The sequence below is a fragment of the Neofelis nebulosa genome, chromosome 11, assembly GCF_028018385.1.
Source record: "Neofelis nebulosa isolate mNeoNeb1 chromosome 11, mNeoNeb1.pri, whole genome shotgun sequence".
Taxonomy (NCBI): domain Eukaryota; kingdom Metazoa; phylum Chordata; class Mammalia; order Carnivora; family Felidae; genus Neofelis; species Neofelis nebulosa.
In genome coordinates, this window is record NC_080792.1 from 62,757,346 (window position 1) to 62,784,550 (window position 27,205).

At 38.5% G+C, this 27,205-nt stretch overlaps 1 protein-coding gene across 2 annotated transcripts in view; it reads left to right on the forward strand.

Annotated features, from left to right (window-relative positions):
• The first annotated feature begins 9,060 nt into the window (after nucleotides 1-9,060).
• Nucleotides 9,061-27,205, forward strand: part of SEH1L (SEH1 like nucleoporin) — a 33,672-nt gene continuing 15,527 nt past the window's right edge. The window contains exons 1-4 of one of the 2 annotated variants that reach the window (XM_058692792.1): nucleotides 9,061-9,288; nucleotides 14,605-14,655; nucleotides 17,002-17,148; nucleotides 24,051-24,262. In XM_058692792.1, coding sequence (XP_058548775.1) covers nucleotides 9,178-9,288; nucleotides 14,605-14,655; nucleotides 17,002-17,148; nucleotides 24,051-24,262 — 521 coding nt within the window. In that variant the 5' untranslated portion in view covers nucleotides 9,061-9,177. The remainder of the gene's footprint in view (nucleotides 9,289-14,604; nucleotides 14,656-17,001; nucleotides 17,149-24,050; nucleotides 24,263-27,205) is intronic. The other variant, XM_058692793.1, reaches the window with a different exon arrangement.

The window sequence follows — 27,205 nt, forward strand, 5'->3', positions numbered from 1 at the left end:
CTATCCCAATTATGTATTCCAGAACTGAGGAAATAACCACAGGATGGGTTGGGGGACCCCACTGGACCCACTGTGAGATGAACTTTAGCTAAAACTCTTGTGGTCTACCTGATCTTCATAAGCCCCTACTCTAAATGGTAGACCACAGTGATATTTTGGGTCTCCTGGAATTGGTGTTAGTTCAGAGCTAGTGTTTAGTAATTCCTGAAAAGTCTAATTATTTCCTTTGCCCAACACATAAACACTATGGTCAAAGGCTCTAGGTCCCTGAGCAAGGCTGAGAGAAATAGTAACTGTACATATTTTTGACAGCCTAGCATAGTCCTTCCTCAAGTGGATCTGGCCTCCCCTTTAATTCAAGGGTTTTTGGGTCTGTAAACTGGGTCAAGTCAGGAATTCATTGAAAGATTGTGCCTCTTGGTTTTATGACACAAGTTAGGATTTTTTTGTGTGTGACCTAGGACTCTTCCATTTTTAGAGAACAAGTAAGAATTTGATAGACTGCCTATCTATTTTCTTCCAGAGACACCATGATCAACTAGCCAATCCCATAGGTCTCTGTCAATAAAACTATTCTGATTACTGCTTTGAATCTGTTGTCTGTTGTGGTAACTAATTCCACTTTGTCTTTGGCAATTATTCTGATATCCTAGAATTCAATTATTACCATTGCATTTAAGGATCCCAGTTTAGAGGCAGCAGTTCCTAATCTTCCTTCCTTCCTCTCTCCCTCCCTCCCTCCCATCCTCCCTTCCTTCCTTCCTTCTTTCCTTCCTTCCTTCCTTCCTTTCTTTATTTTTTGTTTGAATTCCAGTTAGTTAATATACGTGTTATATTAGTTTCAAGTGTACAATACACTTCCATACACTTCCATACACCACCCAGTGCTCATCACAAGTCACTCCTTAATACCCATCACCTATTTAACCCAACCCTCTGCTCTCCTCCCCTCTGGTAACCATCAGGTTGTTCTCAACAGTTAGGAGTGTGTGTTTCTTGGTTTGCCTCTCTCTTTTTTCCCTTATGATCGTTTGTTTTGTTTTTTAATTTCCACATAAAAGTAAAATCTTATGGTATTTGTCTTTCTCTGACTGACTTATTTTGCTTAGCATAATGCTCTCTAACCTCATCCATGTCATTGCAAATGGCAAGATTTCATTCATTTTGAGCTCTTCCCTTAAGTTGGCTATAGTTGATAATGCTGTTATAAATGCCAGGGTGCATGTATCCCTTTGAATTAGTATTTTTGTATCCTCTGGGTAAATACCTAGTAGTGCAATTGCTGGATCCTAGGGTAGTTCTATTTTTAACTTTTTGAGGAACCTCCATACTGTTTTCCAGAGTGGCTGCACCAGTTTGCATTCCCACCAGCAGTGCAAAAGAGATCCTCTTTCTCTGCATCCTCACCAACATCTGTTGTTGCCTGAGTTGTTCATTTTAGCCATTCTGACTAGTTTGAGGTGGTATCTCATTGTGGTTTTAATTTGATGAGTGATGTTGAGCATTTTTTTTCATGTAACTGTTAGCCATCTGGATGTCTTCTTTGAAGAAGTGTCTATTCATGTCTTTTGCCTATTTCTTCACTGGATTATTTGTTTTTTGGGTGTTGAGTTTGGTAAGTTCTTTACAGATTTTGGATACTAACCCTTTATCTGATATGTCGTTTGCAAATATCTTCTCCCATTCCGTCGGTTGCCTTTTAGTTTTGCTGATTGTTTCCTTTGCTGTGCAGAAGCTTTTTTATTTTGATGAGGTCACAATAGTCCATTTTTGCTTTTGTTTCCCTTGCCTCTGGAGATGTGTTGAGTAAGAAATTGCTGCAGCCCAGGTCAAAGAGGTTTTTGCCTGCTTTCTCCTCTAGGATTTTGATGGCTTCCTGTCTTACATTGAGGTCCTTCATCCATTTTGAGTTTATTTTTGTGTATGGTGTAAGAAAGTGGTCCAGGTTCATTTTTCTGCATGTCGCTGTCCAATTTTTCCAGCACCATTTGCTGAAGGGACTGTCTTTATTCCATTGGATATTCTTTCCTGCTTTGTCAAAGATTAGTTGGCCATACATTTGTGGGCCCATTTCTGAGTTTTCTATTCTGTTCCATTGATCTGAGTGTCTGTTCTTGTGCCACTACCATATTGTCTTGATGATTACAGCTTTGTAATACATCTTGAAGTCTGGGATTCTGATGCCTCCAGCTTTGGTTTTCTTTTTCAGGATTGCTTTGGCTATTCAGGGTCATTTCTGGTTCCATACAGATTTTAGGATTGTTTGTTCTAGCTCTGTGAAGAATGCTGGTGTTATTTTGATGGGGATTGCATTGAATATGTAGATTGATTTGGATAGTATCAACATTTTAACAATATATATTCTTCCAATCCAAGAGCATGGAATATTTTTCCTTTTTGTGTGTGTATCTTCTTCAATTTCTTTCATAAGCTTTCTATAGTTTTCAGTGTATAGATTTTTCACTTCTTTGGTTAGGTTTATTCCTAGGTATTTTATGGTTTTTGGTGCAGAGGGTAATTTCTTTTACTTTAATTCAAGTGATTACAGATGTTAATCACACCTACAAAATACCTTCACAGCAACATCCAGTGTTTGAACAAACAACTGGGCACCATAACTTAGGCAAGTTGACATATAAAGTTACCCATCACACTAACTTATGCCATTAGAAATGAGGATAGTGGTTACCATTGGGTCAGGGATATAATGCCCAGAAGGGTGCATAAGGAGGGCTTCTGCTGGTCTTGTACTGTTTCTTGATCCAATTATGGTTGCATGGATGTGTTCACTTTGGAAAATTCAGCAAGCTGTTCACTTACAATTATGTGTACATTTTGGAATGTATGTTTTACTTCATTAAAAAAGAAGTAAAATGTTAAGAAAAAAAGAAATAAGATAAAGACAATGGAAACAAGAAAAAAAGCATTACATCAATTATGGAGCTTTTTTAATTATAAGAAATTACCAGATGTGGGACACCTGGGTGGCTCAGTCAGTCAAGTGTTGGATTCTTAATTTCGGCTCAGGTCATGATCTCCAGGTCATGAGATCAACCTCCATGTTGGGCTCCATGTGGAGCATGGAGCCTGCTTAAGATTCTTTCCCTCTCTCCTTCTACCAATCATGCTCTGTCTCTCTAAGGAAAATAAAATAAAAACTTAAAAAATTAAAAAAAATTTTAATTTAAAAAATTAAGAAGTTACCAGATGTAATAAATATCTCAGTGAAATGATTGATTTTTAAAGAAAACTAATGATCAAAATTGACTTGGAAATGTGAAAAATCTAAAGACACCAATAGTTTTTTAAAAATTTAAGGCAATTAAAATCAACAGCTCCCTCACTACCAAAGGTATCAGGCCTGTACAATTTTGTGAGCGTCATCTATAAGACCTTTGTATAATAGTAATTCCTATGTTACTTTTTAAAATGTATTTATTTATATATTTTGAGAGGGGGGAGGTGTGAGTAGGGAGGGGAGGGGCAGAGAGAGAGAATTTCAAGCAGGTTCTGCACTGTCAGCATGGAGCCCAATGCGGGGCTTGAACTCATGAACTACAAGATCATGACCTTAGTGAAACTAAGAGTCACATGCTTAACTGACTGAACCACCTAGGCATCCCAGTTCCTATGTTATTTAAACTAGTCCAGAGCAGAAAAATATGAAAGCTTCCTTATTGTTGGTTAATACAATTTAGAGACCATAAAAGGACAAGAACACCATGCATGTGTGCATGCAAAGTACACACAAACTATCTGCCTATATTCCTTTTAAATACAGAGTCAAAAATCCTAAATTAAATATTAGTGAATTACCAGCCATGCATTAGAAACATAATAGCTCGGCATTAGGAAATTTATCAATGTACTAATCAGAAAAGATGATAAAACACTAATTCCTAATGAAGATTCCTCAGAAGCTTGAAATAGAAATTCATTCTTTAAAGAAATTCTACCACATTAAGAACAGTTTCATTTACATTAGAAACAAGATATGTATGACCATAGCTATTATTCAACAGTATGTTAGAATTAGCATTGGATTTATTATCCTATCCTTCTTTCTTTCCATAATACAGGAAACTGAAACCTCTGTTAGTTTCCCCAGACTCTTCACCAACTCTCCCTAGTCAGGTTCTTCCTACTAGAGACACTGGTAGGAGATTGGAATGCGAGAGAAAGGAAGAAGGCTTTTTTTCCTTTTCTGTGGAGGCATCTCAGATGCTTGCAGAAAAGGTACAAGATGGTGGCAAAGGGCAAGGGTGGCTTCCTGCTTAGGAGTGGGATTTTAACGGAAATAGTAGGAGCAGCACCCTGCTCTGGCTCCTGCAGTTGGGGCAGCGGCTCCAGGAACCTCTGCTGTGCAGGGCTTGTGGCCCTCGCTCCTTTGGCTGTGGCTACCGTTCGACACCTGCAGAGTCATCTGGAGAGTTAGCTCCAGGCTTCCTGCCTGTTGTTGATGTTCCAACATCAGCAGCCTGAGGGGCAGTGATGTCAGGCTCTATTTTCTCTTTCACTCTTCCTGCCCTATGGGTGGGATTAGTTTCCTGCAGTTATTAATCTCTAGGTAACCACACGTTTTTCCTTTTTGCTCTTAATTTATGCTTCCAATGTATTTATAACCAGTTTTCTGTGTTGAATTCTCTGTTTCAAATAATTTGAATGGATACTGTTTTCGTGATTAAACACTTACTGACACAAAGTATCTATAACTCATTATTTGTAGCTGGTGTGATTTTTTTTTAACCTATATACCCAAGAGATTCAATGTAGAAGCTAAATGAGCTAAGAATGCAATAAGGGATCAAATACAAAATAAACATACAAAATTTAATAGCTCTCTTATAAACAATATAGATAAAGAGTCTGCCGCCCCCCCAAAGAGCCCATTCACAACAGTATAAGAAATTGTTAAAAGATTTAATAAACCTAACAAGAAATGCGTACAATTATATGAAGAAAATCTTTAGAACTATAGTGCAGCACATATAATTAAACTTATATGAATGAAGAAATAAAGCATGTCTATGGTGATCTTCACATGTTGGTACATTAGCAGGGGGATGGTTAAATAAACCACAATTCATCCATATTTTGGAATGCATAGGTTACAAGACTGAAGGAATGAACTGGGCCCATGTAGAAAGATATCCAAGACATACTGGATATTTTTTAAAAAGCAAAAATCGGTATAGTATTTGTAAATTTATTTTCAAAAACCCAAACAAACTTTCTCATGCTTGGTACACATATATGTTTTATGTTCTGTAAATCCATAGAAAATGGGTAACACAGTAATAATCATATTCTTTGGGCAGGGAGATTAGACTGTGGGGTGAAAGGAAACTTTAACTTTTTATTCTATATATTCTTGTATTTTCAAACATTCTTACAGCAAATAGTCTTGATAATTATGTAACTTTAAGAAATGGCCAAGAGTAAGAAGATAAGTCACAAAATGGGAGAAAATATTTGCAAAAGACACATCTGATAAAGGATTGTTATCCAAACATACAAAGAACTTTAAAACTCAGAAATAAAACAAAAACCTGGTAAAAAAGAAGAGGGCAAAAGACTTGAGCAGACACCTCATCAAAGAGGATATCAAATGAACATAAGAAGAGATGCTCCATATCATATGCCATCAGGGAAATGGAAATTAAAAGAATAATGAGATACCACTACACACCTATTAAAATGATGAAATCCAAAACACGACACCAAATACTGGTGACGATGTGGAGTAACAGCAACTCTCACTCGTTGCTCGTAGGAACGCAAAATAGTACAGCCAGTCTGGAAGACAGTGTGGTGGTTTCTTACAAAACCAAACATACTCTTACCATATGATACCTAAATCACAGTATTTGGTGTATATATACCCAAAGAGTTGAAAATTTATGTCCACACAAAACCTGCACATGGATATTTATAGCAGGTTTATTCATAATTGCCAAAACTTGAAAGCAACCAAGATGTCCTTCAATAGGTGAATGGACTGATAAACTGTGGAACATCCAGACAATGGAATATTATTCAGCACTTCAACTATACTTCCAAAAGAAAAAAGTCATCTATACATCAATTAAAAAATATTATTCAGTGCTAAAAAAAAAAAAAAAAAAGAGCTATCAAGCCCTGAAAAGACATGGAAGAATCTTAAATGTACATTACTAAGTGAAAAAAGCTGATCTGAAAAAGCTATATACTTAATGATTTCAACTTTATGACGTTCTGGAAAAGGCAAAAATTTGGTGACAGTTGAAAGATCAGTAGATGTCAGGGTTTGTGGAGAGGGTGGGATGAATTTGCAGATCACAGAGAATCTGTAAAACAGTGAAACTCTTCTGTACAATACTATAATGGTGGGCATATGTCACTATGCATTTGTCAAAACCCATAGAATGTGTAACACCCAGAGTGAACCCCAAGGTAAACTATGGACTTTGGTTGATAGTGGTGAGTCAACATAGGCTCATCAATTCTAATAATTGTACCACTGGGGGAGGTGGTGGGGGAGACTGTGTGTGGGGAGAGGAGGCATGTATATGAGAACTCTATGTATTTTCTGCTCAATTTTACCATGAACCTAAAACTGGTCTAATAAAAGTCCTGAAAAAGAAAATCCCCTGTACTTCACTTATGCATCTCTCCACCTGGATAATCTTGGCAAATATTGATCTGTTTAAAATGTTTTTTATTTATTTTCAACTTTTATTTATTTTTATTTTTTAATGTTTATTTTTGAGAGGATGCAGGTGCACATGTGCAAGTGGGGGAGGGGCAAGAGAGAGGGGGACAGAGGATCTGAGGTGGGGCAGCAGAAAACTCAATGTGGGGCTTGAACCCATATAATCTGAGATCATGACCTGAACCAAAGTCGGATGCTTAACTGAGTCACCCAGGCGCCCCTGTTTGAAATTTTTTAATTTTAAAAATATTGTTAAAAAGTTTTAGAGCTATTGGTGGCACCTGGCTTAGTTGGAAAAGCATACAACTCTTGATCTCAGGGCTGTGAGTTTTGAGCCCCATGTTTGGTGTAGAGATTACTTAAACCTTAAGAAAAAAGTTTTAGAGTTTTATAAATTGATTGGACTTTTATAGATAGTAGGTAATTTTTTAAAGAAATGAGTGTCTTCGACCTTAAAGCAGTTACATTTGTTATTAGTAATCATACCTGCAACTCACAGATGTGGAACCTATTAAAGTACCAGTAACATCCCAATTTGTAGTGGGGAAAAAAAGGCAAGTGAAGAAAAATCCAGAAAGGCTAAGTCATTTCTCCACCTGCCTCTGCATGTTTCTGTGCAATCCATCAGGGGACAGCTCGGATTAATTATTTTGAAAACTTTCTAGCTTTCTAATCACACCATGCCCTACATGCTTGTCAATTCTGGCCAGAATCAAAAATATAAACCCTTTCTACAGGCTCATTTAAAAACATTTTTTTTCTCTTTTCATTCCCCCAACCTAATATTCTGGTTTCCCATCCTAACTTTACCATTAAGCCCTCTGGAATGCCTGATAAACAAAATACCCTAAATCAGTAAACTGAACACAGGTATCCTTTGCTTTTTGAAAGTTGATGTTACACCACTTTGCTTTTACGCAAGACCTACATTAGTACCCGCTTTTGATAACAGAAAAAAAAAATTTAAAGTGGTTTTTCACTTTTCAGAAAGCGGTGAAGAGCAAAACTATCAGTGTTCATTTTGCAGCTGGCTGTTTTAGAAGTGGCATTAAAGGTGAGCATCAGTGGCGCTGCCAAGCTCCTTCCCTAGAATTACACAGCATCTGAGCATCAAGCAGCCAGACCTGTGAACTGTGCCTGTGAGCATTTGTGCCTTATGCTGACTTGTGTATCCATTAACAAGATGTGTGGTAAGGTATCAGAAAAGCCTATGTCACTTATTGAGTCTGGGAACTCTCAAAAAAAACCTTCCATGTACATTTATGGTAATTGGTTCTTCCCTTCATGCCATTTCAGCTTAGAAAAGGTTTCATTGGAATGCACTATTTTCAGCTAGGCAAGGGAAATTTGCATCTCTCTACTTCCTGGGTTTGACAGAATCTTTGATTTGAGGGCTCTTCTTCACTGGCCTCTTTTCAGGTTTTTTTGTGTTGTTGTTGTTGTTTTTTCTCTTGTTTGACTTATTTCTTTATTGGGAACTCTGGCTGCAGGTTCCCCAGTCTTTCAGTTCATTTCGGATCCTGCCATTCATTTTCCTAGATGACTTCAACTTTCTAGTTTCTTCATGAATATACATTCTTGAAGAATTTTTTTTTTTTTTTTGAGAGAGAGAGAGAGAGAGAGAGAGAGAGAGGCAGAGAAAGAGACAGAATCCTAAGCAAGCTCCAAGTCCAGCCGGAACCCAATGGCCCAACTGTGGGGATCCATCCCACAACCCTGAGATCAGGACCTGAGCCAAAAGCAAGAGTCCAATGCTTACTCCACTGAGCCACCCAGGCTCCCCTCTTTATGAAGAACTTTCTAATTTCTAGTATCTCACTGCCCACATCTTGATTCTTGACACTACCAAGCCTGTTCTACCTGTGAAATCTTTAAACATTTTGACTTCGGATCCTTCCCTTTTCTGTCTCTCACACCTGCTCTTCCACCTCCACAACCCCCCAGTTTTTCCCTGTCAATCCTATTCCCCCGGTCTTTACTTTTCGGCTGAGCCTGTACTCCTCTGGTGACTCTCCACCCTTCATTGCTCCTTAGTTGTCCCAGCAAAGTTCCTTTTCTTCTCCACTTCTTCCGAGCACTCAGCCCGTGTTTGAGGGCGGTGGGGAATGACGCTGACCAATACTGACTCAGGGCCCAGGACTGTAGATGGTGTTTCTAATTTTCTTACTTTTCCCAATTATCAACATGAACAATGTTCATACAATGAATTCCTTTAATCTTCATTACAGCTAAGGAAAGGCCACTCTCTCCTAAGCCCTTGCCGCGGTTAGACTCTTTCAGGAAACGCAGGCGCAGTCGTCCTCGCCCTGGCCTCGCGGGGCATGACGGGCAAAGGGGTGGGGCACGGCGCTGGGGCGCGGGTGGCTCGCGCTGTGCGCGCCCCGGCGGCGGCGTGGTCCTGGTGGGCTGCGGTCCGCGCGCTGCCGCGGCCGCCCTCTTCGGAGGTGGGAGGGGCAGACGGAGCAGGCGCGGGCCCGGCGGAAGCCATGTTTGTGGCGCGCAGTATTGCGGCGGACCATAAGGATCTCATCCATGATGTCTCTTTCGACTTCCACGGGCGACGAATGGCTACCTGCTCCAGTGACCAGAGCGTCAAGGTGCGCGCGGAGCTTTTGGGTGGGGCCGAGCCCAGAAGGAGGGGGAGTGGGGACTTGCATGACCCGCTGTTAGAGCGGAGGGAACGGCGCGTGGAAAGGGGACTACCTCGGATTTTGAGGCACGCCGCTGGACACGAGGTCTGGAGCCCAAGGAGTGTGGGCGGCTGGGCTGCTCCGCCGTGCTTGCCCCAGTATTGTGGGGTCACAGCCGCTCCCCCGCGCTCACTCTGCTCTGCGCTTGCGCGGGGGGGGGAGGGCGGGCAGGCGTCTTAGCCACGTGCGCGCTCCCGCCAGTGGGGCCCTGGGCATCACGCGGGTTCTAACTCCTGCAGGTTTGGGTCATTGTGGGCGAGAGCTAGAGATTCGGCTTAGTCTGCGAGAAGGATTTGTCAGACTGCGCGGGTGGGGGAGTACTTGTCCTGTTACCACACCGGTTCAGCCAGAGGCCTTTGCCTCGCCACCTGTAATGCAGTCGGTTCAACGTGTTGTCTCAAGTGCTGTGATGAGCTTGTTGCTCATCTTGAGATTGTTCTCTCCTTGCGTTCATATGGGAAACAAATCCATTTATATCCAGTGAAGTTCTCTACTTGCTATTAAAGAAATGGAGTGCTTGTTTCATAAAGTTCATGTAAATGTCTGCACTACTTTTTTTTTTTTTTTTTAATTTTTTTTTTTCAACATTTTTTATTTATTTTTGGGACAGAGAGAGACAGAGCATGAACGGGGGAGGGGCAGAGAGAGAGGAAGACACAGAATCGGAAACAGGCTCCAGGCTCCGAGCCATCAGCCCAGAGCCTGACGCGGGGCTCGAACTCACAGACCGCGAGATCGTGACCTGGCTGAAGTCGGACGCTTAACCGACTGCGCCACCCAGGCGCCCCTGTCTGCACTACTTTGACCAGAATTTTCTGTGATAAGAGGATGGTCTTTGGGATTTAAGAACTTTAGAGATTATTATAGCGTTAACGACAATAGACTTGCAGATGAAAGCTGGAGTTCGGATTATTTGCATTTTCGACAACTCCAAAATAACTGAAAATCTGAAGGATAGTTTTTATTACTTGCCTTTCACATGAGTCAAGTTTGATACCAGTGATCCCTCAATGATGAATTACAGCTGGTGTTCCCTTTCGAAAAAGTGGTGTCACCAAATACATGGAATAACTATAGCGTTCTAATTCCTAAAAGGTTTAAAATCACTTTTTTTTTTTTTTTTTTTTTATTGTGGTAAGCTAACCATCTTTAGATCTACATTACAGTTCAGTGGCCTTAAGCATAACATTCATGTTGTGCAGCCGTCACCACTATACATCTCTGGAACTTTTTCATCATTCTAAAGTAAAACTCTACTCAATAACTCCTTTTTCTACCCTGCCCCAGTCCCTGGTCACTTCTAATACTGTTCCTTTTTTTTTTGTTTTGTTTTGTTTAACGTTTACTTATTTATTTTGAGAGAGAGAACAAGTGGGAGAGGAGCAGAGAGAGAGAGAGAGAGAGAGAGAGAGAGAGAGAGAAAATCCCAAGCAGGCTCCATGCTCAGCATAGAACTGGACATGGGGATCGATCTCATGACCCCTGAGAGCATGACTTGGGCCGAAATTAAGAGTCAGAAGCCCAACTGCCTGAGCCACCCAGGTGCCCCTCTAATACTCTTTCTTTATAAATTTGACTATGCTGGGTATCTCATATAAATGTAACCATATAATATTTGCCCTTTTGTGTTTGGTTCATTTCACTTACCATGATGTTTTCAAGGTTCAACCATATTTGTAGTATGTATTGTATTTCATTAAGATTGAATGATAATTTTGTTGTATGTGTACACATTTTCTTTAGACATTCATCTATCCACCTGTTGTTGAATATTGCAGTAATTAATGTCTGTTAACTGAATAGGTCATAGATTTTTTTTCCTCATCCACTTGTTACTGAATCTCTAAATCTTTCCGTTTGTAGGTTTTGTTTGTTGGAAGTAGTATTGCAATGGAAATCTTCATTACTTTAAGCTTTTTGTGTTTTGAATGATTTCCTTAGCCTAATTCAAGTAGAGAAATTAGTGAATATTTTAAAAGCTTTTGTGAATAATTGGCAGATTGTCTTTTTGAAGGTTATACGATTTTACAGTTAAAGTACTGATTTGATAGGATAATTGTCCATGTCAGGAATTACTAACATTTTTTCTCTAATTTTTAAAATTGTGGTAAGATACACGTAAAATTTACTGTCATAACCATATTTAAGTGTTTATAGTTAAGTGGTATTAAGTACATTCATATCTGTGCAATCATCACCACCATCTATCTACAGAACTTTTTCATTTTGCAAAATTGAAACTTTGTATCCATTAAATTATAACTTCCCATTCTCCCTGTCATCACACCCTAGCTACTACCCCCATTGTACTTTCTGTCTATGAATTTGACTAGGTACCTCATATAAGTGGAGTCCTACAGTATTTGTCCTTTTTGTGACTGGAATATTTCACTTAGCATAGTGTCTTTGAAGTTTGCACATGTTGGAGCATGTGCTGGAATTTTCTTCCTTTTTAAGGTTGAATATTATATGTATTGTAAATAACACATTTTGCTTAACATTTATCTGTCAGTGGACTTGGGTTGCTCCTATGTTTTTTGCTGTTGTGGATAATTCTGCTATAAATATGGGTATGCACATACCTCTTGGAGAACCTGCTTTCAACTCTTTTGGGTATATACCCAGAAATGGAATTGCTGGATCATGTGGTAATTCTATTTTTAGTTTTTTGAGGAGTTTATCATTTCATTTTTTAAGAGGTTAAAATGTTGTCTTGTTATAATCTATATTTTTTGTTGATAGTAAGATTAAGTATTTTGCTTTTGTTTGTTACATAAACAGTTGGTCCTCATTATTAGCCAATTGTGTATTTGTGAGTTCACCTACTCTTTACAATTTATTTGTGACCCCAAAATCAATATTCTCAGTTATTTGCTTGACATGAGCAGAGTAGCAAAAAATTGGAGTTGCCCGGTGTGCATGTTCCCAACTGAGGTTAAACAGGGTGACACTGCTTTCTATTTTATTTTGTTTTATTTTATTTACTTATTTTAAATTTATATCCAAGTTAGCATGTAGTGTAATAATGAATAATGATTTCAGGAGTAGATTCCAGTGATTCATCCCCTATGTATAACACCCAGTGCTCATCCCAACAAGTGTCTTCCTTAATGCCCCTTACCCATTTAGCCCATCCCCCCTCTCACAATCCCTCCAGCAACCGTGTTTGTTCTCTACATTTAAGAGTCTCTTATGTTTTGATCCCCTCCCTGTTTTTATGTTATTTTTGCTTCCCTTCCCTTCTGTTCATCTTAAATACCTCATATGTGTGAAGTCATATGATAGTTGTCTTTCTCTAATTTCACTTAGCATAATACCCTCTAGCTCCATCCACATAGTTGCAAATGGCAAGACTTCATTCTTTTTGATTTCCGTGTGGTACTCCATTGTGTGTGTGTGTGTGTGTGTGTGTGTGTGTGTGTGTGTATACACCACATCTTCTTTATCCATTCATCCATTGATGGACATTTGGGCTCTTTCCATACTTTGGCTATTGTTGATAACACTGCTGTAAACATTGGGGTGCATGTGCCTCTTTGAAACGGCATACCTGTATCCCTTGGATAAATACCTAGTAGTGTTATTGCTGGGTTGTAGGGTAGTTCCATTTTTTATTTTTGAGTAACCTCCATACTGTTTTCCAGAGTGGCTGCACCAGTTTGCATTCCCACCAGCAGTGCAAAAGAGATCCTCTTTCTCTGCATCCTTGCCAACATCTGATGTTGCCAGAGTTATTCATTTTAGTTATTCTGACTGGTGTGAGGTGGTATCTCATTGTGGTTTTAATTTGTATTTCCCTGATGATGAGCGATATTGAGTTTTTCATGTGTCTGTTAGTCATCTGGATGTCTTCTTTGAAGAAGTGTCTGTTCATGTCTTTTACCCATTTCCTCACTGGATTATTTGTTTTTTGGGTGTTGAGTTTGAGAAGTTCTTTATAAATTTTGGATACTAACCCTTTATCTGATATGTCGTTTGCAAATATCTTCTCCCATTCCGTCGGTTGCCTTTTAGTTTTGCTGATTGTTTCCTTTGCTGTGCAGAAGTTTTTATTTTGATGAGGTCCCAGTAGTTCATTTTTGCTTTGGTTTCCCTTGCCTCTGGAGACATGTTGAATAAGAAGTTGCTGCAGTGACACTTTTCTTATTTGGACTCTCATACTGTAAACAAGTCTTTTGTTTTTTTGAAAGAGAGAGAGGGAGAGAGAGAATCCCAAGCAGGCTCTGCACTGTCAGCGCAGAGCCTGATGTAGCACTTGAGCTTGTGAACTATGAGATCATAACCTGAGCCAAAATCCAGAGTTAGGAGCTTAACTGACTGAGCCACCCAGGGGCCCCACAAGTGTCCTTATCATTGTCTATTTTGTGCCACATTTTTCACATTTTTGTTTTTTTGTTGGTGATTTCACTGTCTAAAATTGTCCCCAAGTATATATAGTGCTGAAGGGGTGCCTAGTGATCTTAGGTGCAAGAAGGCTGTAATATGCCCTGCAGAGAAAATATGTGTGTTAGGAAAGTTTCACTCTGCCATGAGTTGCTGCTGGCTCTGATTTCAGTGTTAATGAATCAATAATATCCACTAAAGAAGTGTCTTTAAATAGATACATACATGAAACGAGATTATGTATTGATTAGTTGACAAATATTTCCCCTGAGAGCAGTGGTTTAGTATTTGCTGGTTCAGTGTTCACAGCAACATTGTAGAACACAACTACTACGATAACAAGACTTGATTGTAACTGTAGTTGTCTCTGTTACCTATGAGAGCACAGATTCCTTGACCCCCTCCTGCTCAGCCTGGTGCCTGGCACTCTGCAGGTCCTTTTATTTTAATGTTTGTTTATTTAGAGAGAGAAAAAGAGAGAGAGAGCATGAGCAGGGGAGGAACAGAGAGAGGAGAGACAGAATCCCAAGCAGGCTCCGCACAGTCAGTGAAGAGCCCGATGTGGGGCTCGATCTGATGAACCGTGAGATCATGACCTGAGCCAAAATCAAGAGTTGGATGCTTAACTGACCGAGCCACCCAGGCGCCCCCCCCCCCCGCCCCCCCCCTCAGGTTCTTAATAAACATCTGAATGAATGAATGAATGAATGAATGTTTACTTACTGGTTGTATTATTTTGTGAATTTATGTTCATTTCTTTTGCCTTAATACTGATTCACTCTTTATGTTTGTCATGTTTATAGGAATATTTTGCATAAAATATGTCTTATTTTCTTACAGGTCTGGGATAAAAGTGAAAATGGGGATTGGCATTGTACTGCTAGTTGGAAGGTTAGTATTTTTAGTGATTTTTTAAAAAAAATTGAGATGGTTACTATTTATTTGGTAGCGTCAGTGACTTGCTTGCTATTCTTCTGGGGAGAATTATAAAATGTATACTTTTCCTAAAATATTTTGATTTTAACTGCTAAAGTATCAAAAATATACTTCAGAAAATTTGAGAGTAGGAAAACGTACAATTTCATAGCATTCTAACATAACTATTTTTAGTGTTTTAGTATTTATTACTTATCTGTTCTTTTGCATATTTTTAATAGTTGTGATATTTTGTACAATTTCTGTTTTCAGCTTTATTCAGGTAGAATTTTACATACTGTTAGAGTCATCAGTTTTAAATGTGTAGTTCAACGAATTTTAGTAAATTTCTATGTACACTTGCATGGCCCTGAAACTTCCCTTGTGGCTGTTTGGGGTCAATTCCCATTCTGTACCCAGGCCCTAGGCAACCACTGAAGTGTTTTCTGTCTCTGTAGTTTTACTTTTTCTAGACATTTCATATAAATGGAATTCTACAATATGTAGTTATTTGTGTCTAGCTACTTTCCCTTTTCTTTGAGGTTCATTCATGTTGTGAATTCAGTAGTTTGATCCTTCATACACAATACAACGACGTTTACTACATTTACAATTTTGGTACAACTACCGCCTTTACCCATTTCCAAAACTATCACTCTAAAAAAGAAACCTCCATTTCTTGCCTTTTAATTTAACAACCTATTTCATAAATATTTTGGTATGTTTTTAAAGCTTGTTTAAAAACATAAATGTAGCAGTAAAACATGAATATACCAATAAATATACCCTGTTTTTGTTCAACTTGTGATAGCTGGTATAAGTTGTTTCTTTTTTATTGTGATGAACATCTCTTTGTAATCTTTAGTTTTTAGGTAGGTTGTGCTTTACTGGCAATCTAATATTTAACAGAGTCTCACTGGTCTTGTGTATTCTTTAACTAGTAGCTTATATAAATAATAATTAAAAGTGAAACAAAAAAGACCAGACCAAAAAAAGGATAAAAAATAAGAGTGCAAAGTTTACCTTTGAATGACATATTTACCATGTGGAAATTACACGATTATGAAAGTGTTCTGAGATTATTAAGTGTGAAAGTGTTAGATATACAGAAGCATGAAACAAATTTTATAAACATAATTGGTGGACTGATGCTTGTTGTTATACTGTATTTTTACTGGAAAGAACAAACGAAATTCTGTCCATGTAAAATTCATTCTTTCTTTCTTTCTTTCTTTCTTTCTTTCTTTCTTTCTTTCTTTCTTTCTTTCTTTCTGAGAGAAAGAAAGAAGTGGGGCTCACCTGGGCTCGTGTTTTACCTGAAGTGGGGCTCAAGCTCACCTGATGTGGGACTTGAACTCATGAACCATGAGATCATGACCTGAGCCAAACAAAGTCAGATGCTTAATGACTGAGCCACCCAGGCCATAGGTTTTTTTTGTTTTTTGTTTTTTGTTTTTTTTTTTAAGTTTATTTATTTATTGTGAGAGAGAGAGAAGAGAGGAGAGGAGAGAGTGGGGGAGGGGTAGAGAGAGAATCTCAGGCAGGCTCCATGCTGTCCTCCCAGCTCGATGTGGGCTTGATCTCATGAACCTCAAGATCCTGACCTGAGCTGAAATTAAGAGTTGGACACTTAAGAGACTGAGCCACCCAGGTGCTCCGATGTGAAATGCTTTGAGACCTTTCTGTTTTTTTCCTTTTGTCAACATGAGAGTTTAAGAATAGTAATTTGACATTTTTCAAATAATAAAGGTAACGCTACTGAGCTTTAAATTATTTTTTCAGAATACAAGGATTTGGGCTTCTCTGTATTTTATCACTCGTTGCCTCACTTCCTAGAATAGTCGACTGTCTAACCAGGTATCAGAGTCATTTAAGCATTTTACTGCTGTAGTTTCTATATATTGTTAGGCTTTTGAAGCAGACAGTTTTGGTTAGTCTTATTTCTTTTATTAGATGGCTGTTTCCTGTAGAGAGAATTTGCAAGTAAAAAAATTGGTGGACTGGTAGATCTTTTTTTTAAAGCTTGATAAGGCTAAACTCTGAAGCAAGTCTCTGTTAGTACTGGAAGAGGTCAACTTTATCCAGCTGGATTTTTCTTTATTAGTAAAATGTTAGAAGGACTTGACTCCAGAAGGGCCATAATCCTAAGTAGAGAATATCTTCTAAAAGTTAAAAATTTTCAGAACTTAATTCTTTATTTAAATGTAAAATTGAATAGCATTCTGCTCTTATTGAAGACATCTGTGTTGTTTCCTCAAGTAAAACTTTGTGTGAAATATGAGTAAAGTCAATTTTTGTTTTTTTTTTTAAATAATTCCTCAGACACATAGTGGATCTGTGTGGCGTGTGACATGGGCCCATCCTGAATTTGGACAGGTTTTGGCTTCTTGTTCTTTTGACCGAACAGCTGCTGTGTGGGAAGAAATAGTAGGAGAATCAAATGATAAACTGCGAGGACAGAGTCATTGGGTGAGACATTTGTTGGTTTTGGGGGTTTTGGGGAGGAGGGTGCATGATCTCCAAGGAATATCAGTCTTTCCAAGAACACTTCAGGCACTTGATAAGATGTTATCACTCTTCTCTGTGTTTACCAGTTCTATTTTTCCTCTTCCATGTTTTTCTTCTACTTGTTTATTTAATTTTGTCTTGGGCCTGAAGTGGTACTCAGGAACACTCATGGCATTGTTTAATGATAACTTTCATGATAAATCTGCAGTATTTGCATTGTCCTAGAGTGAGTGCACTTTAAAAATCCATTAAAATATTGTTTTTTCTCCTTTGTGGTTACCTTTGCTTTCTTATAAAATATGCTCTTTATCTGGTTCTGCTATTCTCTGCTCTTCCCTGATTGGATGTTTGATTTTAAGGGTCTCATGCTCTACTGACTGAGCTAGCCGGGCATGGATGTTTGATTTTAAATAAGAGTATAATGTGTGTACTAGTCAAGTTCCATGTCTATAAAGTGAGGGAATTGAAGTAGATTACCTTTAAGACCCATTCCAATGTTTTTTCGTTTTTTCTTTTTTTCTTTATTTCTTTAATAGATAATTAGGCACAAGGTATAAATGAATGTATACAGTGACAATTTCCTCCCCTTTAGTGACACAGTTGGCTCCCTAGAGTCAACCACTATCATGTTTTTTGTGTATTTTTCTGGATATATTCTCTGCCTTTATAAGGACATAAATAACAGTGTTTCCTTCTCTGTTTACCAGTCCTATCCACCTTCCTCTCAACATTAATGCTTGCATGTTATCAATACTACTCTTTTTTTCTGCTGCGTATTATAAATTGTGGTAGGGTGTACGTAACATAATATTTATCGTGGTAACTTAAGTGTACAATTCAGTGGCATTAATTGCATTCACAGTGCTGCGTACACATCACCAGTATCTGTATATAAACTTAATTTTTCCCAACATAAGTCAGTACCATTGAATAGTACCTCCTCTTTCCATTCCCCCAACCCCTGGTAACCTCTGTTCTACTTTCTGTCTCTAGGAATTTGACTGCTCTAGGTACCTCATATAAATGGAATCATAGAATATTTGTCCTTCTGTATCTGGCTTGATTCACTAAGCAAAAGGTCCATCCATATTGTTGCAAAGGTCAATTTCATTCCTGTTATGGCTGAATAACATTCCATTGTGTGTATATGACACATTTGGTGTATCCATTTATCTGTAGATTCATAGTTGGGTTGTTCCTACCTCTTAGCTATTGTAAAAAATGCTGTAACCAAACTCAAGGGATTTGCCACTTGGGGTGCATCAAATTCAACACAACCCAAGAAAGTGTTGAAAGCAAAAACCTGTTTATTATTTGTTACAAGGAGACAAAGAGAAAGCTCCCAAAGCACTGTCTCCTTGTGGAGTTAGGAAGGTTTTATCCAGTGTATTGGGGACAGGGGCAGGGAGCTTGCATAAACACTTGAGTTGCACATGCCTGGGATGTCAACATGCTAGTGTGTACATCAGTGTTCAAAAAATGGTGGAAAACTCCGCCCATAGGAGATCTTAATATAAGGAGCTAAAAGTAGCTTCAGGATAACTTGGGGGCTTCTCTGCTTGTCCTCAGGTCTAGTCCAGCTCACACTGGATCACGTAAGGGGCTATCAGTATCAGGTAAGACACCTAGTTGGGTGTCTCCTTGGTTAGAACTGTTGGTTCCCCAAAACAAAATATATTCCCTGCTTTTGTCCCTTTCTCTCTTCCCTTCTGCTGATAGCTTTCAGCTTTCTTACTTGATTAACTTCTTTTTGCATCCTAGCTAGCATTGCTACTATGAAATTTATTATGTAGATATTTGTCTGAAGTCTTGCCTTTAATATTTTTGAGTATGTGCCTAGGAGTAGAATTGCTGGCTCATGTGGTAGTTCTGTGTTTTAACTTTTGGAAACTGCTAAATTATTTTCAGAATGACTGTACCATTTTTCACTCCTACCAACAATGCAGGAGTGTTCCAGTTTTTCCACATCCTTGCCAATGTTTGCTATCTTTTTTATTTTTCCATTATAGCTATCCTAGTGGGTGTGAAATGGCATCTCCTTTTTTTTTTTTTTTTAATTTTATTTAATTCCAAGTTAGTTAAGATGTAGTCGAATAATGGTTTCAGGAGTAGAATTTAGTAATTCATCACTTACATGTAGCACCCACTGCTCATCCCAAAAAGTGCTCTCCTTAATGCCCATCACCCATTTAGCCCATCCCCCCATCCACCTCTCCTCCAGCAGCCCTCAGTTTGTTCTATGTATTTAAGAGTCTCTTACATTTGCTTTCTCTGTTTTTATCTTATTTTTCTTCCCTTTCCCTATGTTCATCTGTTTTGTTTACTAAATTCCATTTTTTTTTTGCATTTCCCTAATGGTTAATGATGTTGAACACATTTTTATGTGTTAATTCGTTATTTGTATATCTTATTGCAATGTCTTGATTTATAAGAAATTTATTTTTCATGTATATTTGGTTTTTCCAACTCAGTTCCTGAGTTACAACTCCCAGAACCCTTGGAATTTCCTAAGTGTACAGAGTGATAAAGGTATCTTTTATTATGTTAATGAGGTGACTTTGGGAAAGTGCCTAAGGTTGGGGTCTGGTTGCCAGTGAAGCCAACCTTGTGATTAAAGGGCTAGAACTTTCTGTGTCACCCTCAGCCTCTGGGGAGGTAAGAGAGGCTGGAAGTTGAATCGCTTGCCATTGGCTAATGTGTTAATCAGTCACGTCCTTGTAATGAATGAAATCTCCATAAAAACCCCAGAGAACATGGTTCAGAGAGTTTTGGGGTTGGTGAACTTGTGGAAATGTGGGGAGAGTGGTTAGCCTGGAGAGGGCATAGAAGCTTCTTACCCTTTCCCCATACCTTGCTCTATGCATCTCTCCCATCAGGCCGTTCCTGAGTTCTATCCTTTGATAATAAATTGGTAATCTATTAAGGGAAATGTCTGAGGTTTGAGAGCTGCTTAGGTGTCCGAAGTGGGGGCAGTCTTGCACGATTGAACTCTTAATCTATGGAATCTGATGCTGTTTCTGGGTAGATGGAGTCAGAATTGAGTTGAATTCTTGGACAGCTTTACTGCTATCTGAGAATTGTGTGTGTGTTGGGGGGGGTTCTCCCCCAACCCCCAAACTGGAATTGTTACCAGAATTCTTTACTTCTTTAGGGAAATGTCTTTTCAAGTCCTTTGACCATTTAAAACAATTTTTTTTTTTTTCTGTTGAGTGGTAGTTCTTTATATTCTGGATATTAATCCCTTTTCAGATATACGATTTGCAAATATTTTCTCCCATTCTGTGAGTTGCCTTCTCTCTCTCGACAGTCACCTTTGATGTACAAAATGAAGTCCAGTTAATTTTTTTCTTTTGTTTGCTGTGTTTTTGTTTCTTGTGTCATATTCAAGAAATCATTGTCAAGTCCAATGCCATAAAGACTTTCCCCAAAGTTTTATATTAAGAGAATTATAATTTTAGCTCTTATATTTAGTTCTTTTGTTCATTTTTACTTAAGTTTTGTATATGGTGTAAGGTAAGGGTACAACTTCATTCATTCTCTCCGCCCCCCCCCCCCCCCCCGCCCTTCTTTTTTAAAGTAATCTCTACCCCCAACGTGGGGCTCAAACTCATGACCCTGAGATCAAGAGTCACATGCTATACCAACTGAGCTTTCCAGGCTCCCCCAACTTCATTCTTTTATATGTTAATATCCAGTTTTCCCAGTATCTTTTATTGGAATGACTGCCCCATTGCCCTTTGTAGTGGCCTCTTTTAGACAACAGGCTTATGCAATGGATCGTAAAAAGCAAGGCAGAAGGGCCCACAGTAACCCCCTGGGTGAATATAAACAGGCCCATTAGGCAGCCTACCTCAAAGTGTTCATAGGCCCTAACTAACCAATGGGCCACTTACAACCAGGCACAGTTACCAAAAAAGGGAAAGTTCCATATGTCCCCATACCTCCTTTACCTTCCTCCTTTAAATGCAGCCCCCACCTGCTGCCTCATAGCAGACAGCCTGTGCTTTGCTCTCCTCTCCCTAACTCCCTTGTGTTCTATTCGATAAACTTCTATCTCCTTTGTTCTGCCTCAGGTGAATCCTTTCACTGCCCTTGCCTCCAGCTTCCACCCTTTAGGGTTGCCCCACATTTAGGGGCCCCCATCTGATCAGGAGAGACACCACACCCTTTCCCATTTGAGTGGTCTTGGCATCCTCATTGAAACTCAATTGACCATATATAGAGGGTTTATTTCTGGACTCTATTCTGTCCCATTGCTGTATGGGTTTCCTTAATGGCAATACCATAGTCTTCTAGTTACTCTAGATTTGTAGCTTGCATGCTATACATTTTTTGAAAAAATTTATTTATTTAAGTAATTTCTATACCTAATGTGGTGCTTGAACTCATGACCCCAAGATTAAGAGTCACACACTCTACCAACTGAGCCAGCCAGGTGCCCCTACAGTTTTTTTTTTTTCATTAAAAAAAATTTTTTTTAATGTTTTATTTATTTTTGAGAGAGAGAGAGACAGAGCATGAGCAGGGAAGGGCAGAAAGAGAGAGAGACACAGAATCTGAAGCAGGCTCCAGGCACTGAGCTGTAAGCACAGAGCCCCATGTGGGGCTCTAAACCCATACTCTGAGATCATGACCTGAACCGAAGTCAGACACAAAACTGACTGAGACACTCAGGTGTCCTGTTTTAAAATTTGTTTTGAAGTTTATTTTGAGAGACAGAGAGTGGGAGTGAGGGAGGGGGAGAGAGAGTGAGAGAGAGAATCCCAAGCAGGATCCTCACTGTCAGCATGTAGCCGGATGTAGGGCTCGAACTCATGAACCGTGAGATCATGACTTGAGCTGAGAGTCTGATGCTTAACCGACTGAGCCACCCAGGCGCCCCGCCCCTACAATTTTTTTTTTTAATGTTAGGAGAGGCTGGTCTTATGTTTGGCCTAGGCCCTCCCTAAGGCAAACAACTGTTTAAGGGGAGAAGAGAAGAGAAATTTATACTAGGGATTTTTCTAGCAGTCAGTCTGAGATGGGTCAGTATCTGTGGTGGGTTGGCTTGAGGAGTAAGTAGTAGCATAGGGTTTTTACTTGAACTTAGTTAAAGATATAGGTTTCCCCTGTTATATGAAAGTAGAGCATTCTTAAGAGAACTTTTCTAAGCTGAAATGGCATAAAGTGGAAAAGCAGTTACCGCTAACTTACATGGAAAAAATTTTGAGCATTCCCAGAACCAAAAAATAACTTCTCTTAGGCTTTTCTGATACCTTAGGATACACTTTGCTAATGGATGCATAACATAAATTGAGATAAAGCACAGATGCTCAAAGACAGTTCAAAGCTATGTCAGTTTGATGGTGAGATACTGTGTAGTTCCCAAGGAAGGAGCTGGTGGTGGTGCTATTGTTGAAGCTGAGGGTGCTTCAAGTAGTGGCTTGCAAAACAGATGTTGAAAGCTGTTTTCACTTTTTGCAAAAGCAAAAATGCTCTTCAGATTTCTTTTGGTTAGCGAGAAAAGGTACTAATCAGGTCTTTTGCAAAAGCAAAGTGGCATAACACAAAGCTTTGAAGAGCAGGGGATATCTGTATACTCATTTGTATTTAGTTAAACAAATTGTAATACAAGTGTAAATTGTATTTAGTCATTGATCATTCACTATTTCAGCGGTTGTATTGGTATTGGTTATTCAGTGGTGTTTGTATACAAGAGTTTGCAAAGATACAATCTTTGGGGTTTATGTGATATTCTTTTAATATTGAGACTCCTTAAAATGTATTTTAGTAACCATAGACACTAAAGTGCTGATTTCTCCATTTTGTTGATATTGTCTGTCAGAAATCTAGATGTTAGAAAGTAGCTTGTACATACCATATTGGAATTCTGTAATTATCACAATGCCAGCTTTGTACCATTCCCTTGGTCTCTAGTAAATGCCTTCTTTTAAAAGTGGATAGTGGTGATCCACACAGGGCTAACTGGCATTTATGCTTGAAAGATGGAAGTTGCAGGTCTTCCATCTTACTGTTAAAAAATCTTAATTCATTTAATTTACTGCTTGCAGCATACTTGGTGAGACAAAGCTACCTATGTGAAAATTTGAACATTTTCTGGTTCAGTGACTGGTCTGCTTAAGGGAGAGTACCTACTTTTAATAAAGTTAGACTTTCTAAGGTCAACTTTTTTCTACCTTAAAGGGAATAATTAAATTTTTTTTTATACATTAAAAAAATTTTGTTTTAATTTTTTTTTTTAATGTTTATTTTTGAGAGACAGAGAGAGAGAGTGTGAGTGGGGAAGGGGCAGAGAGAGAGGGAGACACAGCATCCAAGGCAGACTCCAGGCCCTGGGCTGTTAAGACAAAGCCCAGGGTAGGTCTTGAACCCATGAACCGTGAGATCATGACCTGAGCTGAAGTCAGACGCTTACTGACTGAGTCACCTAGGCATCCCCCCCCCCCCCACAATTTTTTTTAATGTTTATTTATTTTTGAGAGAGAGAGAGAGACAGAGCGTGAATGGGGGAAGGGCAGAAAGAGAGGGAAACACAGAATTTGAAGCAGGCTCCAGGCTTTGAGTTGTCACCACAGAGTCTGATGCGGGGCTCAGACTCACGAACTGTGAAATCATGACCTGAGTTGAAGTTGGATACTTAACTGGCTGAGCCACACAGGCACCCTGGCAATAATTAATTATAGGTCACTCTTACTGCTGGCTGTGTATGTGGTATTTTGCTGTGGAGGAAATTGAGGCCTAAGTGATTTTTAAATAACTTTTTCAAGGGTTACATACCTAGTAAAATAGTGTGATTTCAGAGTCTATGTTCTTTCCACTGTACGATCCTTTATTTTGTATATAAATAATTTTTTTTTTTTCAGGTTAAGAGGACAACTCTAGTGGATAGCAGAACATCCGTTACCGATGTGAAATTTGCTCCTAAGCATATGGGTCTTATGTTAGCAACCTGTTCGGCAGATGGTATAGTAAGAATATATGAGGCACCAGATGTTATGAATCTCAGCCAGTGGTCTCTGCAGCATGAGATTTCATGTAAGCTAAGCTGTAGTTGTATTTCTTGGAACCCTTCAAGGTAAGCTTACACAGAAAACCTGATAATGTAATCCTAGTAAAACAAATTTCATAATTTTTAAACTAAGCATTTGATGGTTTAATTTCCTTAAAATGTTTTTCTTAAGTAGTTATGTTTATTATTAAAAAAAAAATTGTGTAGAATAAGAATTCTCCCTAATCTACCCTGCACCCTTCATGTCTCTTGTCCCCTATTTTTATTCCACATAAGCAGCCAACCATTGTAAATATTTTGGTGTGTACCTTCTGGCTTTTCCCATGTAAATACACAGAAATATTTAATGTGTGTATAAACATACAAATATATGCCAGTATGCACATATCATGTAAAGGTAGATCCAAAACACACAGATACATATAGACATACATTCTGGTTACTTGAAATTTGCCTTTTTCATTTACAAATACATTGTGTCTGTTTTCCCATGTATTAGTATAATTAATCCTACCTTATTTATTAATTTTTTAAATGTTTATTCACTTTTTATTTTTGAGAGAGTGAGCTAGAGAAAGACAGAGCATGAATGGGGTAGGAGCAGAGAGAGAGGGAGACATGGAATCAGAAGCACACTCCAGGCTCTGAGCTGTCAGCACAGAGCCTGATGTAGGGCTCGAACTCGTGAATTGTGAGATCATGACCTGAGCCAAAATCTGACACTTAACAGACTGAGTCGCCCAGGCACCCCAGTCCTACCTTATTTTTTTAATTGCTGTATAGAGCATGACTCTGACTAGATCATAGTTGGTTTTAATTAAACTATTTTTAAAAATTAAAAGAAAAACGAATCACTTGGTAAAGAAAAAATTTCAAATAATACAGAGGAGTATAAAATGAAAGGTAAAAAGTTCCTCTACCCTCTAAAAATGCTAATAGTTCTGATTTTATTTATTTATTTATTTATTTATTTATTTATTTATTTATTTATTAATTAAGTAGGCCCCATGCTCAGCGTGGGGCTTGAACTCCCAACTCTGAGGTCAAGAGTCGGATGCCCTACTGACTGAGCTACGTGCCCCTAATAGTTCTTATTTTAGATTTTAATTCTGATAGTTGCTATTATATTTTTTTTAATTTTTAAATTTTTTAAAGGATTTTGTTTTTAAGTAATCTCTACACTCAACATGAGGCTCAAACCCCCAATCCTGAGATCAAGAGCTGCTTGCTCAACCAACTGAGCCAGCCAGGTGCCCCAGTTGCTATTATATTTTTAAATGATTTACTTATGCCTTTGATTCTGCTATGTTAGCTTTATACAGTATTTATAGTCACTGTATGAAAGATGAATTTATCATTTAGCACATTTATAAAGCTTTCCACTTCTCAAGGTATGACTAGAGAGATATCTTTTTTTTTTTTTTTAATGTTTTATTTTTGAGAGAGAGAGACAGAATGTGAGCGGGAATGGGGCAGAGAGAGAGGGAGATACAGAATCTGAAGCAGGCTCCAGGCTCTGAGCTGTCAGCAGAGAGCCCTACTCGGGTCTTGAATTCATGAGCTGTGAGATCACGACCTGAGCTGAAGTTGGATGCTTAACTGACTGAGCCATCCAGGTGCCCCTGATAACCTTTTTGTTCTTTTAAGATTTTATTTTTCTACAGCTAGTGTGGGGCTCAAACTTAACAACCCTGAGACCAAGAGTCACATGTTCCACAGACTGAGCCAGCCGGGTGCCCCGATAGAGATCTTATTTGTGGAAATGTTGATGGTTTTTTAATTATGTTTGTAATTATCATAATTTCAAATGATATATATCCATTTTTCTACTGAGCGATTTATCAATTTTTAGATTGTATATGGACTCACATTTTTTTAAAAAGGAAATTAGCTTATTTTGTTTCTACCTCCCATTCACCTTTCTATTTTGTTACGTTGCTTATAAAACTGGTAAAATGTACAACATTTATATTTACATTCTGTAAAAATTTAATACATATACAAATATTTAAAAATAATTTTTTTTTAATGTTTATTTATTTTTGAGAGCGTGAGCAAGGGCGGGTGGGGGGGCATGGGGCGCAGAGACAGAGGGAGAGAACACAGAAGTGGGCTCCAGGCTCTATGCTGTTGGCACAGAGCCCTACTCAGGGCTTGAACTCACAAACTGTTGAGATCATGACCTGAGCTGAAGTCGGACGCTTAACTGACAGAGCCACCCAGGCACCCCAACATAAGTATTTGTCTTTCACCACAAGTTGATTCTAAAAGTTAAGTAACAGCCAAATTTACATTATTAGACTGTAAATATTCGTTATAGATGCAAATCTAATCTTTTTCTTGAAAATTATTGTTCATGCAGAATATCTGGTGTTAACTTTTGTTTTGTTTTTTTTTCTGATTTTACTTTTTATTTTTAAAAATTTACATCCAAATTAGCATATAGTGCAACAGTGATCTCAGGAGTAGATTCCTTAAGTGCCCCTTACCCATTTAGCCAATCCCCCCTTCCACAAACCCTCCGGTAACCCTCAGTTTGTTCCCCATATTTATGAGTCTTTCCTGTTTTGTCCCCCTCCCTGTTTTTATATTATTTTTGTTTCCCTTTCCTTATGTTCATCTGTTTTGTCTCTTAAAGTCCTCATATGAGTGAAGTCATATGATTTTTGTCTTTCTCTGACTAATTTCACTTAGCATAATACCCTCCAGTTCCATCTACATAGTTGCAAATGGTAAGATTTCATTCGTTTTGATTGCCGAGTAATACTCCATTGTATATATATCCCACATCTTCTTTATCCATTCATCCATCGATGGACATTTAGGCTCTTTCCATACTTTGGCTATTGTTGATAGTGCTGCTATAAACATGGGGGTGCATATGTCCCTTCGAAACAGCTCCCCTGTGTCCTGTGGATAAATGCCTAGTAGTGCAATTGCTGGGTTGTAGGGTAGTTCTATTTTTAGTTTTTTGAGGAACCTCCATACTGTTTTCCAGAGTGGCTGCAG